Raw genomic sequence first — 18,600 nt, forward strand, 5'->3', positions numbered from 1 at the left:
GCACTTGTCTGGGCTGAGCACCGTGCGGCTGTGCCGGCCTCCAGGCCCAGGGCTGGTGCTCCGGCTGGGGTCCCAGACGGGAGAATCGTCTCCCTGGGACCTTCGGTCGGCTCTGCTCCTTCAAAATGGGGTTCGAGCATCATTTTAACGTGATTTGGAGGGAAATGTGGGGAGATTTCGGCCGGGCGCTGCCCCCGGGCCAGTTCTTGCGAGAATGCCAGCAGAGAGAAGGCAGAACCCCAGGAGGGAAGCCGATGGAAAGGCTGCAGGTCTTACACAGCCCCCGGGCACTTTGTGCAAACCGCCCGGGGGCTCTGGGCCTCACACTCATGGAGAGTGCAGGGGTTAGAAAGCCCAGGAGGCTCTTGTGTGGAGCCAGATTCTTCGGGAGCTAATAAGAAGGCCCGAGGCGCGAGCCGCAAAGAGAGGGGTCTCTTGTTTTCGGGTTTGAACCATGGGTTGGGAGCTTTTGTTTGTGCTCGTGCGGGAGGCCGTCCCTGCCAAGAGGTCGGGAGCACGATGGTGCTCCCCAGGCCAGCGGATGCCTGAGGGCCCGGCCCTGCCGGGACGACGGCCCCCAGAACCGGTGTCCGCATGGAGTAAGTAGGGCCCTCTCTGAGGTACGTCCTTCTCCTGGACCGTGTTCTTTTTGGACGGTCGTATTTATTTCTGTTTGCCCAGAGAAAGGAGGCCCCATCTGATGGGAAGTGCTCCAGGAGCCCCTTGGAAGCGGCCAAATTATTCGAGAAGCCCCGGGCCGGCGGGCTTGGGCCTTCTTCGGATGTCGGGATCCAGTCAGACTACGGAATCAGTGCTGGGCCTAGAGGCAATCCTCGGCCTCGCCAGTTATCAGCCAGGGCGTCGGTCTGTGACTAGTCCCTCCTCTCTGTTCCGGATGTCATTCCTGCCGAGATAGCGATGGAAGTGGAAGTGAAGGGGGCCATTCCCATCTCTCAGGGCAAAGATGGCTCCAGGGAACGGGGCAGGCCCGAGGCCGGCTAACCCTGAGCCTGCCTCTTCGGAGCGCGTGTTCGGAAATCCTCCCGAGCCTCGGGGACATGGAAAGGCCTCTGATGGGCCCAACCTGAGGAGAATTCAGAGAAATTCCAAGGAGTCATTGCAGATCTACTCCAGCAGGGAGGTCCATTTGGAGGTATGGACAGGCACAGTGCCGTGAGGACAAAAGGAACCTCCAAAAGGTCTCAAGAATGAGAGGGAGTAACTGAATTTGATAACGTCCTAGACAGAACAGACGTTTGATGAATGGATGAATGAGCTCTCCGTGGTAACCATCACTCAATTAAAACACATTTATTAACTCTCCATTATGTGCCCCAGGCGACTAGCCTGGCCAGCAGCGAGTATGCAGAAGGGTTTCCCTGGTAAACTAGAGGGTTTTCTATTGATCCTGCAGGGAATAGGGAGCCACGAGAGTGCATTGGGCAGGAGATGCCATGGTCGGGCTGCTCCTTGGGAGGATCGCTGGGACAGCTAAGTGGAGACGAGGCCTGCCACGGGGAGCCAATGAGTGATCCAAAGCGTCCAGGCACGGGGCCACGAGGGCCTGTGTGTCTCCTGATAGGGCTCCGAGCTTTCCTCGGAGGCTATTACGGCCTGCTCCTCCTCGCCTCCTTTGTTCCTTTGGCATCTCTCTCTTCCAAGGCCTTGGTCACTGGGTGGCAGGCCAGCTCTCTCTGTGTGCTCACGTTGGGCCAGGCGGCTGGGCGGCTCCCTTGGAGTTATTAGAGCTGCTGAACTTGGCAGTTAGTTCTAGAGCATCCATTAAAGACTTGCTCTTTGCAGAATCAATTTATTTATTTAGAATGTATATCCCAACTACTTTCAAAAGAACGTCAGCTTGCACCATTAAATGTGATGGAAAATAGGGCCGTTTGGGAGGGAAGAGGGGAGGGGGACCACAAGAGTCATGGGACCATGGAAAAGGGCTTTTTACAAATTAAAAACAAATACAAATACAAATTTAAAAAAAAGGTCATAGGACAGTTAGTGATTAAAAACAAACAAAAACAACAGAGAACTTAGAAAGGGAACAGAGGGAGTGATATTACCTGACGCCTGAAATAGTGCAGTAATTATTATACTTGGGGACTGAATTTGGTGCTGGTTCCTGGCAGTACGAGGTTAAAAAAAGCGGTGGGGTGGGGAGCACATTGGATTACATCATTTTAGTTGTCAGAAAAAATCTTTCAAATTCATCTGTAGAAGAAAAGTATACTTTTTTAAAATAAATAAATTCATGGGAGAATTTATCACATGGTAACTTGTTTAAGAAAAGTCATCCTTGTAAGATCAAATCTAGCCCCAGACCCTAACTAGCTGTATGACCCTGGACAAGTCACTTAAGACTGCCTCCATTTCCTCATCTTTGAAATTAGCTGGAGAAAGAAATGGCCAACCACTCCAGTAAACATGCCGAGAAAACCCCAAATAGGATCTCAAAGCCAGAAGCAACTAAAATGACCAAAACCAAAAACTTGCTTGAAGAGCATTGAAGGGCCACCTAGCAGACATTATCTTCTGTAGTTTTACATGACACAAAAATATTTTTCAAGTGACTTGGGTCTTATAGCGCCTCTCTGTGTCTCTCTGTCTCTCTCTGTCTCTCTGTCTCGCTCTCTCTCTGTCTCTCTGTCTCTCTGTCTCTCTGTCTCTCTCTCTCTCTTTCTGTCTCTCTCTCCCCCCCTCTCTCTGTCTCCCTCTCTCTTTGTCTCTCTGTCTGTCTGTCTCTCCCTCCCTCTCTCTGTCTTTCTGTCTCCCTCTCTCTGTCTCTGTCTCTCTCTATGTCTCTCTCTCTATGTCTCTCTGTCTCCCCCTCTCTGTCTCTGTCTCTCTCTCTCCCCCCCTCTCTCTGTCTCTCTCTCTGTCTCTCTCTCCCCCCTCTCTCTGTCTCTCTTTCTGTCTCTCTCTCCCCCCTCTCTCTGTCTCTCTTTCTGTCTCTCTCTCCCCCCCTTTCTCTGTCTCCCTCTCTCTTTGTGTCTCTGTCTCTCTCTCTGTCTCTCTCCCTCTCTCTCTGTCTCTGTCTCTCTGTCTCTCTGTCTCCCTCTCTCTGTCTTTGTCTCTCTCCCTCTCTGTCTGTCTGTCTGTCTGTCTGTCTGTCTGTCTGTCTCTCTCTCTCTCTCTCTCTCTCTCTCTCTCTCTCTCTCTCTCTCTCTCCCCCCCCCCCCTCTGTCTCTGTCTCTCTGTCCCTCTCTGTCTTTATATATATATATATATGTATGTATGTATGTATGTATGTGTATAAACAGCTGGGTTACAACAGTAAAACCCGGAGAAGGCATTTCCGTCAGAGGACCGCCATCTTTTTCCTCTTGGCTGGCATAAGGGCAGGACTAGATCTGTGATTTATTGATATGGAGAATTCCTGGATGAGGAGACTCCTGCAGCAGGGCCGCTCAGCTGTCTAGACTTGATGGCCTTGTGGAGCTGTCCACTCCCCCAGAGGCTCCAGTGACTCCCCCACACTACACAGCCCTGGGGCTCAGAGGGCACCTGACCCTCCGTCTTCCTGCTTTTTAGCCCGGACCCTGTGCTGCCTCTCCCTCCTGGAGGCGGTGGCTACCCCCTGGGCCACACCATCTTTGGCAGATCCCAGGCTGGCCTATGGCCCGAGGCCCATCACAGCTGAGCTCTCCAGAGCCCAGGAGCGGCCCTTCGGTGTTCCAAGTGACCCAGAATAGCTGTTCTGCTCCGAGCGCTTAGGGATGGGCATGCAGGGTGGGCTCGAGCCTTCCCCGCGGGGCTGTGGGCGGCAGGGCGCCCACCAGGAGGGCCGGACGTGGTGCTTTTGTGCCACCGAAGGAGCTTTGGCCCTTGGCAAGCCCTCCTGCGAGGTGACATTCGCATCCATGGCGCAGAGGTGACTTGGCCTGAGAAAAGCTGGGCCGGGCCCTGCGGTGGCCCCTTCTCCGTGCCTGGCGGAGGGGCCAGAATCAGAGGCTCACGTCCGGCCTCGGTGAGCTAACCCGGGATGGAGGCAAACGGAGCTGAGCTATGGGCCGGAGCATTCAGGAGTGGTGAGTCACGTGCGGCTTTCCAGCCCCTCCCAACGATGGCCACCGCTTCTGTGCCTGGGCCTGGAAGTGCTCGGCCGACGTCTCAGGAGCGTCTGCTGAAGGAGCCTCCCCGCCGCGTTGCAGTAACTCTTCTCTCCCAGCAGCACCTGCCCTCGCAGCAGTCAGCGTGCTGTGCCGCCTCTTGGTGGCTTCCTGTAGGCTTTGCTTGGCAGAGACACGGGAGAGGTGTGCCACTTCCTTCCCCGGCTCTTTACAGAGGAGTAAACCGAGGCCGCCAGGGCCGCGTAGGCGGTAAGTGCCGGAGGCTGGATTTGGACCCGGGGCTTCCCCGGTGCCACTTCGCTGCCTTCCAGTATGACAACAGCGCCATCTTGGTCGTGTCTGGAATGACGTGTTCCGTTCGGTTCCGTTGCCTGCACGCCAGAGACCGGAGGCCTGCTTTACCCGCAGTTTCCTGACGTCCTGAGTGGCAGTTGGCCGACCAGCATTCCCGGGTCTTGTCGTCCTTTTCCCGGCATCACGCGGTCCTTGTTGTCCTCGCTGCGCTCGTCACCGCGTGTCACAGGCTTCATCTAGAGCTGGAAGGGCTGCCGGAGGCCCAAAACGGTGCAGCAGGCGGACTGAAGCGACGCCCGGGGGTCCCACAGCAGCCGGCACTCCCCCCCCGAGGCTGTTAGTGGCCGTTTCTTGCTCTTCAGGAGCACTCCATGCAGTCGACACGTGGCAACGCGATTAACCTGCTTCTCCCTGGGTGTATTGGGGACGTGGCTGTTTCCATAGAAACCCATCCATGGGTTCCCTCCCGTGTCCTGCGACTCCCCAGAGTGCTCCCGTGACTCCTCTGGCTTACACAAGACCCATCATCCTCAGTACTGGTCAAAGGGCACATAAAGTCTGTGGCTCTGCTGTTTAGGCTCCCGATTGTTTTCTGGCACGGCCGGACCCGTCTGCAAACAGTCTCTGTCTGTTGAACCCAAGATTCACTAGAGATGGATGTATTAAAACTGCAAATAGGTTTATTTTTCTGAAACTTTTCTCAGTGAAATGGAGCCAAAGTATTAATTGAACACAGGTTTACGCAAGATATTGGTTTGGAAAATCCAATTTATTGATCATAAATCTGACAGAAAGGAATGACCAACAGCCTGATCAATCAAGTAATCAAGTGTTGGGCCTTTTAAATTTGAGTAACACATCTGGGATCATTGCAAGTAAAGCCATGAAGTCGATCAAGGATCTGTCGTTCATTTGGGCTAAGGAAGTGGGATGAATGGAAGTGCCCATACCTCAGTAGAGATTCCAAACATTTCTGTGGCAGGGTCTTTGGTTTTGGTTTTGGTTTTTCCCGGAGTCCATTTTCAGTTTTATGCATTCAATGAGAAACTCTCCAAAAATCTACCAGCAGAGAATGTATGGACCAGGTCACAGACCTTGAGGGAGAGCAATGCAGCATCCGATAGCCTGTGTCTTATGGGGAGAGATGATGGACAATTGGAGGAGAGAGAATGAGGGCAGGTTGAGGTGATGGTGATATTTAGACTAATGAAGCATTGGCCCAATTACCCACGGAGATAAATGAGATCTTTTTGAGCAGATGGAAGTCTGTGAAAACTCTGAAACAACAGACTACCAAGTCATCTCGAGGTCAGAGCTAGTCTGCTGTAAGAAAAAAAAAAAAGCATGGGCTTCTGAATCAGAGGATCTGGGTTCGAATTTGGATCCCTGTGCTCCCTCCCTGTGCAAACGTGGGCAATCCTATACCCGTTCTAGACCAGTGATCATCATTAAGCCAGTAGGAATGGATATTTCTATTTTTCTCCTCTCAGTAGCATCTCCAAAGCTGATTCCTGATGCCATTCTAGGGAGGAGGAGGAGGGGTTGGGCAGCACGCAGGGACAGCAGGTCATCAGACAAACAGCCCCTACGACCAAATTAAACAAACTCCCTTGTCCGTTAGGGGAGAAGGCGTGGGGGAGAGAATTCTCTTACTTATCAGCTTATTAACTCGGACCATACAAATTTCTATATATGAAAGATCCTGATAGATATTTTAGCTAAGAAACGTCCATCCACATCAAAGGAGATCTTAAAGGTGACTTTAAGATTGTCGTTGCCATCTGGATAGTAAACACGAACACCATCTCCTTAATAGAGTGATGTTCACATGTATTCATTTCTTTAACTCGGGCATCAGGGATCCATTTCTTTTAGCTCGAGTAGGATAGAAAGTCAGATAACTTAGCGTGTGTTTGGCCAATTAAAAGTGTTACAAGTCATAAAACGTAATGACGGAGAAATGGTTTGCCCTCATTCTCCAGTGAAAAGCTTCCATTTGCAACGAGAGAACAAAGCCTGTTTACTGTACAGTGTTGCAGCCTTTACTTTGCTTTCCCCGGTCTTTTATTGATTTGGATGACTGATTTGGGATGAGGAAGTTTGATGGATCCCTGTGAGGTCACTGACATTCCCTTAGGCTATTGACTAGACCGTCTTCTAATATGAGAAAAGAAAGAAAATTAGAAAAAGGAAGCCTAAACGCAGCAGACATTGCAACTCCTGATCCATCATATTTAGCCTCTTTATGTTCCATATAAAAATCAATAACTTTTCATCTTCCCTCTGCTCAGTATCTAAAGAGTAAAACAAAAATCTCCTTATTACTTTATAGCCAAAAAATAAAAGTAAAAAAGGCACCTTTCTGTTGCTCTGGCTTTGGGCCTTATAGCAGTCATCCCATTTAGCCAAGATAAAAGGCCAGAAGATGTCGCCTTTGGAAGAATGGAATAGCATCCATTGGTTTTCATGCCCGGCTTCATCCCCCCCTATTTTAAAGGGCAGAGTTTGGATGACTGGCATTATTACAGTGCTTTTGAGATTGTGTGTGTGAGTGTGTAAGTGTGTGTGAGTGTGTAAGTGTGTGTGAGTGTGTAAGTGTGTGTGAGTGTGATATGTTTGTCTCTGGACAGTGGAGGGTTATAGAGTAGAGACTTCAGATCACAGAAAATGTTTTCTGAGCTTTCTCAAACCAACTAAACAATGTAATAGATGAGGATCAGTCAGTCTCTTAGAGTGAATCTTTTTTTTTTTCCAGCCTATGATTTTGCGAGCAAAAGAATGGGAAGGAGGGAGAGAAAAAGGAAGGAGAAAAGGAAGGAAGGAAGGAAGGAAGGAAGGAAGGAAGGAAGGAAGGAAGGAAGGAAGGAAGGAAGGAAGGAAGGAAGGAAGGAAGGAAGGAAGGAAGGAAGGAAGGAAGGAAGGAAGGAAGGAAATAAGTTTTAGATGCCTACTGTATGCCCTTTACAAATATTCTCTCATTTGAGTCTCACAATACCCCCGCAGAGTAGGTGCTATTATTATACCCATTTTACATTTGAGGAAACCAAGGCAAAAAGAGGTTAAGTCACTTGCACAGGATCTCCTGGCTAGTACATGTCCAAAGCTGAATTTGAACTTGGGTCTTCCCCCACCTCAGACCTACTGCTGTACCTCTTGGGCTACCCAGCTGCCTTTACAGGGTACTTCCAATGTGGAACACTCCACCCATACACACGGGCAACTCACTTCCAACAAATATTCTCAGAAAATTGCCCAGGATCCTGGGAAGTGAATGACTTGCCCAGGACCCCACAGAGTGTCGAAGTCAGCCCTGGGGCTCAAGCCTTCTTAACTCCATTCTTGGCTCTCGGACCACCCCCCCATTCTAAGAACAAACCATTGTTGGACTTCATTTGTGTTTCTTTTTAATAGATGAGAAAGCTACGGCGCAGAGTGGTTGAGTGACTTTAAAACTGCCTGTTTTCATTCTGAACACAGTGAGCCCCAGATCAAATGAGCATTTTCCATGTGCTGAATAGGATGGAGAAAAGGACGGTGCCTGAGCTGGCGGCTCTCCCTGCTGGGCACAGCTCGCTTCTTTTTCAGCACAAAAGACCCCCGAGCGGCCGCCTCCCCAGTGGCCCGGCTGCTCTCAGGTGCCCCTTCTCCACTTGGCGCAGTGACTCGCCCAGGCTCACGTGGCCAGCCCGCAATCGTGGGGCTGGAGCTGCCGCCCGGGGTCTCTCCTACAGCCTGCCGTTAGGGAAGGTTTAGTGATGGCGTTTAGTGAGGCGCGTCATCCGGTGACCAGGATAAAACTCGGAATTTTTAAAAACTTGATCCTCCTGGCAAAAATGTATCCCCCTCCCCCACCACCCACCCACCACATTTCACTCATCTTTTGTGATTACCTCATAGGACAGGAGGGACCGGAGAGGCACGGAGACCCTGTGGTGAGATCAGGATGGGGAACTCCAGATGAGGAACGTCTCCGGTCACTCTGTGTGTGTGTGTGTGTGTGTGTGTGTGTGTGTGTGTGTGTGTGTGTGTGTGTCTCTAAAGCACGCCCGGCCTTGAAGGCCCTCCCGTAGGCCCCGGCAGCGCAGCTTTGGGCTTGGAGTCGGCCTCGTCTCCCGTTACTGGACAGGGAGGGACCCTGGGCAGAAGAGCTGCTGGGAAGGGGAGGCCCCGGGTCACCTGCCCATGCCGGGGGCCCGGGGGCAGGGCAGCTGCCGATGGCTTCTTCTGGCCTTCGCGAGGACCCGCTAACGGCTGCCTCCGGGGGGCTTTTCCCCTAAATCATGGAGGCAGAATTCCTAATACCTTCCTCCACAGAGACCCGGGCAGCTGAGTCCCTCCCGTGGCCCCCGACGGCCTGCACCTCGCTGCCCGCCTGTCTTAGAAGCGGCGGGAGGTAGAGGGAAGGATGGCCGCGCCCCGTGGGAGCAGGGGGAGCGCTGAACAGAGCGGATGGGGCGTTCCTCCCCCCACAAGAGGAGACGCGGACCAGAATTCTCATCATGTATCCTAATTCGGGGCACAAAAGTCCAGTCCGTTTCCTCTCTTTGCTTGAAGACAGCCCGGATTCTGTTCCAAAAAGAATCCCAAATCCAGTCTGGGAACCCTCCTTTTGTCATTCCACACATTGACTTCCGGACCCAAAGTGTTCTGTGGCCAGCCTGGGGCCATTTTTTGTGAGGAGCTGCCAGGAGGCCAGAGTGGATGGGCCGAGAGTCTGCCCTGAGGGGAGGCCGGCCTCCAGCACCGGGTGTCTAGTTCAGTCCCGCCGGCAGCCTCCATCCTCTTCCCTCTGAGGACGCGTCGCAGAGCCTGATCCGAGCATCAGCATTCCTGGAGTTAGCTTGAGCGATCTGGCTCTCGACACGCATCCTCCTGATGAGCGCCAGCACCACAACACAGCAGCATTCGCCATGCTGGTGCCGGGCTGGAAGAGGGCCTCGTCCAACCAGCGGCGGCTCCAGGCCTCGGAGCCTGTGTGCAGGTGGCCTGCCCTGGCCTGGCTGGTGCATTCCCATCACATGCGTCCTCCTGTGCCGGGCTCGGAAAGGAAGCGTGTAGGATCAGGGCGAGCGCCGCAGGCTCTGCAGTCTCTTCCTCAGAGCCTCTCCTGGCTGCCTTTGGCTTTCCAGACAACCATCGTTTCTGCTCTGTCACCGTCACAGTCAGATGTGTCACGGCCTTCATGGAGCGCCAGACACCGTGCTGAGCCCTGGGAATGTGCCCAGAAGCAAAAAGGAAGACGATCCCTGCTGTGGAGGAGCTTCCACTCTAACGGGGAAGATGAGGCAGGCAGGAGAAGGGACCAGCATGGCGGAGGGAGGTTCCAGGGTGCCGCAGCATCAGATCGCAGAGCCAGGGCCAGAGAGACGACCTGAGAGGCCTCTAGGCCGGCCGCCTCACTGGGCACCTGAGGAAAATGGCCCCAGCTCTGGCCCCTGTTTTTCTTTTATTTTGATGCCACTGAATTTAGGATTAAATGGATTCTAAAATCCCTTTCAGCTGCAAAACTGTGGGTAGGAGGGGATCTGTCTCTTCAGCAGCTGATCACGGATATCCTGACCCTTTGGGGATCCATTAGGAGCCCCAGATTTCTAACAGGACTGGTGCTTTCCTTTGTTCATCTGCGATGGCTCCCGGACATCCACGTGAGGCATCCATCCATCCATCTACCAAGGAGGGGCATCGTCTGAATCTTGATAGGACGCCCGAAATCGCGCCCTCTTGTTTCTCTGTTCCGAGGCCTTGGAGATGGCTGGATCAAGGGTCCACAGATGACGAGATCCCTCCCCCCACACGCCTTGAAGACCACAAATGGCAGTGAATGGAATGGCCTCCAGGCCTGGCCTCGGCTAGACCAGATTTTTTCCTGGGAAAGAAAAACATTTTTAATATAAGACCAAGATTTTCCTATCCCCAAGGCAAATGACTCCAACCAGGAACGGATTCACGATCTCCCAAAGCTCGTGTGTCTGAGGGCAAGAATCCATTCTCTGGATCCAGCTTGCGTTTTCCATCAAGCTTCCTCAAATTCCCCAGATCCATCCTGTTCCCTTCGCGAGCTCCCCCAGCCCTGGCGGAGAAGCCATCCTCCGGGCCTTTGCAGGAGTGCGGCAGCGGGAGGGCGCCCTGGGCTGAGCCTGCCAGGCCTGTTTCTAATCGCACACCAATCCCAAGTTTGGCCCACGGACTGACCCTACTGGGAACCGTCCCCCGCAGTCTCGGCTCATGGCCATCCCAGCGCCGGCTCTCGGTCCGTAGGGAAGCGGCCCAGCCTGGCCCTCTGACGCGCCTGACTGGCCGTCTGGACTTCCCCTTCAGGCCCGGATTCCGGACAGGCTTTGTCTGTCGCTGCACCCATCCATCGCTCTTCGTGATTGGCGCTCGGCGCTCGTCAGCCCCTTCATCAGCAGGCACGCCTTGGAGGGCTTTTCTATGGGGAGCCCCCCTGGAAAGCCAGGAGCACAGCTCCGAGAATCCGAGGATGGGGCTCTGCTTTACATCGTCTAGTCCAGAAGAGACGGGGTTGGGGACCCCTAAATCCCTGCCCCCGCCTGGCGTTGGCTTTGGCCAGTCAGGCCCGGCACTGTGTGTGCGTCCAGACTGTCTCTGCCCGCTCTCCCCCCCCCCCCCCCGCCCCAGGCCACCCAGGAATGGCCCTCTCCTTGCCTGCTGGGCATTCCGGGGAGGAGCCTGGGAGGGAGCAGTGAAATAGCGATCCCCTCAGACAAGTGCCAGCAGATTCCCAGTTCTCCACAGCCCAGGCGGTGGCTCTGGGGGGCCGGGGGGGGGGGGGGGGGCCTGGCCGGAGTGCCTGGGGAGCGAGTGCTCTGGGGGACGCTTCTGCTCTCCTCCCCTCCTCCGTTGTTTTCTGGGATTCCAGCTCCCTCCTAGCGGCGTGGAATGGGGGAGGGGAGGGGAAGAAGCCTGGGTTGGGGCTCCGGCCCAAATGCTGACCGGGCAGAGGGCGGCCGAGTTCTGAGGGGAGTCACAGAGACATCAGTACAGACCGAGGGATGCATCGACCCTGCCTGAGGAGCCAGCGGGGCTCCCGATGGCGTCTCCCCGGGGACCGAAGCCCCCGAGGCTCCGGGCATTGTTGGCCGGCTCTGCTCCCTGTGGACCTCCCGCTCCCTGCGCCCGGCACTGGGGACAGCTCCTCCTTGGGGGCCCTCCACAGTCCCTATGGGCCATTCCCTGCCTTACTGCCCGAAGCTTTCCCTGGCTCTCCTTCTGTCCTGGGCCAGCTCGCTGCAGAGCCCACATCGGTCACTCCTAGGGTAGACACCCAGTTGGCCTAGTGCCTCCCCGCCAAAAAAGATCAGCCAGCCTCGGCCATCCCGGAAGCAGAGGCGACAGACGTGACCGCCACACCCAGCAAATGGCCATACAATTCTGTGACATGTTAATGATAAACATCAGTCATAGCACGTCAAGTTTGCAAAGCTCTGCAAACATTTAATTTCATCTTCACAACCAAGACAGCTATCACGATTGCTATTACTATCCCCATTTGTTTTTAACCCTCACCTTCCCTCTTGGAGTCAATACTGTGCATTGGCTCCAAGGCAGAAGAGTGGTAAGGGCTAGGCAATGGGGGTCAAGTGACTTGCCCAGGGTCACATAGCTGGGAAGTGCCTGAGGCTGGATTTGAACCCAGGATCTTCCATCTCTAGGCCTGACTCTCAATCCACTGAGGCATCCAGCTGCCCCCTACTATCCCCATTTTACAGATTAGGAAATGGAGGCAGACTGAAGCAAAGTGACTTGCCTAGGGTCCTACAAACGAGGCTGGATTTGAACACAGGTCCTCCTGACTCTAGATCCAGGGCTCTGTGCATCTTAGGACCATATCCACCTCTACCCACAACATGCTCCTCCATTTCCCAGTCAATGGGCACCCAGATTGTTTGTATTTTTTTCTACTACAAAAAGCACCGGTATAAAATTTTTCTTTTTTCCAAGTAAATATGCCTAGCCAAGAGTGGCCAGGTCATATTGTAGGTGCAATTTAGTCACATTTCTAGGATAATTCCACTTTTTTCTAAAAGTGAGATCAATTCACAGCTCTATCTCCCCAGAATCTTAAACCAAAAGGAAGGCCTACAGGCAAGGAATACAACATATGTTGCCAGAAAAGCTTGCTGTATTGGTTTAATTTGCTGAGTATGCCTGCCTGCCTGCCTTCCTTCCTTCCTTCCTTCCTTCCTTCCTTCCTTCCTTCCTTCCTTCCTTCCTTCCTTCCTTCCTTCCTTCCTTCCTTCCCTTCCCTTCCCTTCCCTTCCCTTCCCTTCCCTTCCCTTCCCTTCCCTTCCCTTCCCTTCCAGTTATCTGGCTCTCTTGCCTTACTGTTCCTGAAGGATGTTTCATGTGTAATAGTGTTATTTTTTTAAACAAACATTAGCCTTTGCCCATCGTAAAGCTAAGAGTTTAGTCTAACAAAGAAAACTACGCCCTTTTGTCCTCAGAAAAATCAGTGGGTCTTTCAGTTAGCCTGTTTTATAGATGCTATTAGAAAGAGGCTTATTTTAATCCTTAAAAATGTCTTCTCTTAGGTAGGATTTGCTTCCCTGTTTCACCGAGAATGAATACTCCTTCCACCTACATAAGTCACAATTCATTCATGACCGAGCCGATGATGTCGTGAATGTTTGTGTCAAAGATATTTTGTCTCCTAAAAGCCAGTGTGCTGGTAGTGACCCTTCCTGAGTTTACACATCGATCTCTCCTCATTCTTTATCAGATGGATATAAATGGGAATAAATATCATGGAAAACTCTAAATTTTAATGTTCATGGAAGAATGTACTCTTATCTGACTAGTCCCTATAAATGAATGACATCAGAGTTTCCTTATCTTTTCTTTTGTACATTGGGGACATTTAGATCAGCTCTACCACGCATGATTTCTTGTAAATCCACACTGACTAGACTTCATTCAATTATGGTCTTACTTTTGAGTTGTTTCCCTGCTATGTCACCCAGATCTGTATTTTCTCAGGGCCATTTTCAGTAATGGCCATCAAATGTAAGTTCTGTTCTTCCCTCCCCATATCCTCCAGATCCCTTATTTAATACCCATGACAGATTTGCCCTGGCTTCCCAAACTAGGAAGATGCTTGTTTCTCTCTGGGCTTCTGCCTTTTTTCAAGGATTCTAATTTTGTAATTACTTGTTCTGTCATGAATCTGATTTTCTTCAATATTTCATCTTTCTCCCAGGAGAAATCCATTTGGCACTTATCCCTCATCCTTCTTTGTAAATATTGCAGTAAAGCATCGCCTTGGTTTTTGTTCGGCCATCCTTTCTTTTCAGTCAGTGATTTAGTGACTCTGTCTCTTAGAGGACATCATGCCTCCCCTGCTTTGCCTCCTCCTTTTTAGGTGGCTTTCCATGCTAATTCCTTATTTAAAGAGCCTTCTGTTCTCGCTGTTGGTTACTTTTAGTTCACACGTTATCAGACACAGTTTTGTTCTTTTACTCCTCAGCCTTTTCTGGGCGTCCGAGCTGGATCGGAAGAGCCTGTTAGAAGTGGAAAGGTTGTGTCTAGGCTTCTGCCCAATGGAGTTTGTGGCCAAAGCAGCCCCTTGTCTTGCTTACACATAAAAGAGAAACGCTCCCGGTTCTTAGACCTTCCAAATGTTAGGATGTAACCGGCCACCATGAAGATTCCAGTGCTGAGGAATAATACCTTTTGTTGGTCTTCTGCGTGTTGGCAAAGTAGGGACCTCCTCTGTTTCTGCCTGCAGTATAATGGAGTCCATTATACCGTGTAGAATCAGTCAACCAACATGTTTTAAGTATGTTCAAGAAATTGTGCTAAGCGACTTTGGGGGGAACAGATGGAAGAAGGAACATTCCAAGATGGAGCACCTCACAGAGAAGCGCAGTGTCAGACGGGACATCAAAGGCCACCTTGTTCCCCCTCGACCTGACCTACGGTGTTCTCCACTGGAAGAATTGAAGTTTTTATGCTAATATGAAAGTTCTACAGTAATACCGTGGTCGCCAGTTGGAAGCGATCACAGCTTAAGTCAGAAGGACTTTTAGCAGTTTAACTTACAAAGAAGTGGAAAGAGTGAAAGTGGAGAAATAGGCCAGGGGAGAGTTAATGCTATCCTCACCATACTGTCCAGGCCTCGGAACCTGCTCCCTGCTGAAGCTGCTCCTCAAACTCTGGGCAGATCTAATAATTAGAGCCGTGCCTCTGCCTCCCCAGCGTCCCGCAGCCCCATAACTCCTGGTCCTCATCTGAGGCCAAGAGAAATGTGCCCTCGCTGGTCCCAGAAGTGGCAACCGGGATCATGGCCGCTCAGGCCCTCGACCTCCCCTTCTCCGGGCCGTGCTTCCGAAGCTCTCTCTCTGTCTTTATTGTTTCATCGGCCGCCTTTCCTCCCCTATTGCTCAGCCATGCCACTTGCTAAAACATGGCTCCTCGGCGTTTTGTGTCTGGTTTTTTAGTAACAAAACCCCAAACCCGCGTTGGTAATTACTGAACAATCGTACATTTGGTTACCATGAAGCGCTGTGCGGTCCGAAGTGAAGACTGTCTGGAATCCAGAGAAACCTGGAAGACTTAACGGGGATGCGGAGAGGCAGGCGGGGAGACTGAGAATCAGAGTGATTCCGCCCAGAAGTTGGGTCCCACCGGTGCGCCCCGTGCTCGTTATCTTGGCTCGCTTTGCTCCCCTTTTCCTGTGCCCCGAGGGGTGTGCGGTGGGCCCAGCAATGACTCTCCTCTAACGACGAAGCCCGGCAATAGGAAGTTTAGTTTCACTAGTAGATCCGGGGGCCAAGGGTAGACTGCGCGCGCCAGGCCAGCGCGCCCCTCTTTCTGGCACGCACGAGGTGATGAGTGAATGCTTGAATCAAATTAAACTCGGGACCCGCAGATCGTTTGGCCGCCATGTTGCCCTGCTGACTCGGGTCTGCGCTTAGAGCTTAGGCGTCTGGCTTGCTGGGATGGGAATCCTGTTAGGGCCAATTATGAGGAAGAATCTGACGGCCACAGATGGGCGTCTGGGCATCTGAGAAAGAGGAGAGCCCTCAGGATGCTCAGAACTCTGCTAGGTAGCGAAGAGGAGGCGGAGAAAGCCCGTGAGCGGCACAAACCAGTATTGGGATGAAAGGACGCGTCTTAGGGAACCTTTTGGAAGAAGGCTAGTTTTTAGATAAAACGTTAAGAAGCAGCATAACGTGTTCATCTGTACCCCAAAAATTGGTTTTAAAGAAACTTTGTGTAGACATGATGGTTGAATACGCCAAATCCCAAGCGCCCCCTTAACGAGTCTTATGGGGCTCTCCAAGGCCATCCACAGTGCGTCAGGCTCTGGGCGAGTGTGTGCAGTGAAAGGGCCCCCCGCTCTTCCCAGGGCAGCCCATTCCCCTGGGAGGCGGCGCCGGCAGGGCGTCCCTTGGGCTGAGCTCCTCCAGGGCTCTCAGTGTCCCTTCGGTCCCTCGCCCTCCTTTAGCCATTGGCACACCATAAGAGCTTCAGAAACGCTTTTTCCGTCGGCCGTCCGGGGCACTCACTGGCCCAGCCTCGCCTTCTCTCTGTGTCTTCCATCGGTGCCTGCTCCAGCCTTTGGGCTACGCAAACGCCCTCCAGCTCTGTGCCTGCTCCTGGCCTTTGGCCCTCCCCAGAGCACCCCCAGGAGCACTGGGAGGATTCGCGGAGGGCTCCGCGTCCCCCGGGGTGTGGGTGCCTCTGGGGCCGTCTTCACGCGGCCGCTTTTCTTCTCGTTCGCAGCACGCCCTGCTGGCCCTGAAGTTTGTCCTGGCCTTCGTCATTCCCGACAAGCCGCAGGAGATCCAGGTGAAACTGGCCAAGTTGGAATTCGAGTCTTTAGAAGCCCTCAAGCAGCAGGTAAGAGAAACTCTGCTGGGAAGGAGGCGGACGAGCCGGGAGCCAGCCCAGCCCCCGGCCGGTCTCCCTGCTTGATCCACCCCCCGAATCCTGCGCTTGTCTTATTCTCCGTCCCTGTCTGCAAGTCTTTCCCATCCGCTTTCCTTTACTTCGGCCATTCTGTAAACAGCGAGGGTGCATTTGGTCTGGCAGCAGCGCCGCGTTCGATCGCCGGATGCCTCCGTCAGGAAAGCGGGAGCGGCAGAAAGCGGAGGGTGCAAGGGGGGCTCACAGCAGAGTCACTGGTCCTGGGCCCCCGGGCCCGCCTGCCAGGGCCGCCGCCTTCCCCGGGGCTCCTTGAGAAAAGAGGCCGTGAAGGAGGCCTCTGCGGGCTCCTCTTGCTCCACAAAGCGTGCTTGTTCTCCAGAGGGCCGCCGGCGCGGCCCTTCGTTCAGGGCCTTGTGCAGGACATCCTGCAGAGGGTTCTGGGACGTGGGCGGCGGACCTCTGATTCTGAGCCGCCTTCTCTCCTCTCCCTTCACCTTGTCTGTCACGGCACTCCCCCGTTCCGGGCAAGCCTCGCTTTCAACCGCTCTCCTTCCATGTGGCCCGAAGCCCCGCGGGCTGACTCTGGGCCAGAGCGGGGCCCTGCGAGGGAAGGGGCGAGGGCTGCGGGGGGGGGGGGGGGGCTTAGTGACCCCGGAGAGAGGTCCAGGGCCTCCAGAAGAGACCCCCAGGAGAGGGGGGCCCTGCGAGGGAAGGGGCGAGGGCTGCGGGGGGGGGCCTTAGTGACCCCAGAGAGAGGCCCAGGCCCTCCAGAAGAGACCCCCAGGAGAGGGGGGCCCTGCGAGGGAAGGGGCGAGGGCTGCGGGGGGGGGCCTTAGTGACCCCAGAGAGAGGCCCAGGCCCTCCAGAAGAGACCCCCAGGAGAGGGGGGCCCTGCGAGGGAAGGGGCGAGGGCTGCGGGGGGGGGGGGGCCTTAGTGACCCCGGAGAGCGCAGCTAGGGGGCGGGGCAAGGCCAGATGATGCGAAATCGAGGACATGCGTCTCAGTCTCAGTAGATGGCAGGACCGGGGCTCCACGTCTTCTTCAACAGTAGGTGAGGGAAGGGGAGCTGGATAGGGCCGAGTGGGCCAAAGGGCCATTATAGGCCCAGACAGTCAGTGGCAGAAGGAAATAGCGACTGCCCGAGGCCCTGGGCGAGCCAGAAAGCAGTGTCAAGGGTTAGGTGTCCTGAGAAATGGGGACGCAGAAAGAAAAGGAGGAGGGAAGGACCAGCACTGGCTGGGGGCCAGCTGCTGTCACATGCCCGCCTCCAGGGAGCTGCCTCCCAGAGGGTGAGAGCTCGGGAGAGGCTCAATTCCGTGGGGGGTCAAAGTTCACATCTCAGAGGAGGAAGTGGCCTCCTGGGAGCTCTGGGCGAAGCCCTGAAGGGGGGGAGGGGGGCCCTCTCAGAGGCACGGGTCACCCAGGCCACCGCTCTGGTCTCCGGGAACCTGCCATGATTCACATCTGAATCATGCTCTTCCGGGTTCCACCCCAGCCATTTGCAGGCCCGGCCATGCAGTCGCTTCACTCCCGGGACCTTCTTTTTGCAGTGAAACGCCTCAATTTTTCAATGGAAGCTCTCAGTGGATGCCCGTGAAGGGAGGCCTGGCCAGTGACAGAAAGGAAGGGAAGTCGAGGTTGTCCGGGAACATAGGCAGCCTGGGCTCCCTCCGAGCTTCCCCCAGTCTTTCCCCGTCAGTATTTCCTGTTCTAAGGAGCCTCCTCGGAGGGAGTGGCGCCTCCTGAGCTCTTCCTGCTTAAGGACCCCCTTGGTCCCGGCATTCAAGGCCCGCTTTTCAGGAAGAAGCTCGCCTAGGAGTGCTGTTCCTTTTCAAAGGGCCCTTCTAGCGCGCGCTTGGAAGCTTCTGCTCTGGCGACTTTGGAGCGGAACTCGGTAGCAAAGACTGAAGGACGCTTTTCCCCTTTCTTAGATGGATTGAAACAGCTCTCGGTGGGGTCAAAGCCTGAAGGCGGGAGCTTTCCGTCCTAACAGCCTTCCTGTCCAGACGCTGACGGAGGGCCTGGCCCACGGCTCAGAAACGTGGCTCCATGCTCTGGCCGCCGGCCCTGGGGGGAACGTGGCCCCGTCAGACACGGGCGGCCTTGTGGGGGGGCTGCCCCGGGACGCCCCATCCTCCAGGGAGTCTGCTGTGAAACGAGAGCATCTCCCTTCAGGAGGCGCGCCAGGCTGTGCTCATGTGTGAACCCCCCAAAGTCCTCCCAAAGCCGACGAGGCTTCAGAAGTGGCTCTGAAAGGAGAGGCCCAGACGGTCCGAAGGAAAACAGGCCAAGCCGGCACTGCCGCTCCAAGCCCTTTCTTCAGACCTTCCCGAGAGCTGG

General features: G+C 54.1%; 1 protein-coding gene across 3 annotated transcripts in view; it reads left to right on the forward strand.

Moving 5' to 3' along the window:
* ANO10 (anoctamin 10) overlaps positions 1–18,600 on the forward strand; it is a 213,615-nt gene that overhangs the window by 137,139 nt on the left and 57,876 nt on the right. For 2 of the 3 annotated variants that reach the window (XM_007505242.3, XM_007505241.3), the window contains exon 12: positions 16,116–16,232. The exons of the other annotated variant lie outside the window; for it this stretch is intronic. In XM_007505242.3, coding sequence (XP_007505304.1) covers positions 16,116–16,232 — 117 coding nt within the window. The remainder of the gene's footprint in view (positions 1–16,115; positions 16,233–18,600) is intronic. 3 annotated transcript variants of the gene reach the window in all.

Source organism: Monodelphis domestica, chromosome 5 (assembly GCF_027887165.1).
Source record: "Monodelphis domestica isolate mMonDom1 chromosome 5, mMonDom1.pri, whole genome shotgun sequence".
Lineage (NCBI taxonomy): Eukaryota > Metazoa > Chordata > Mammalia > Didelphimorphia > Didelphidae > Monodelphis > Monodelphis domestica.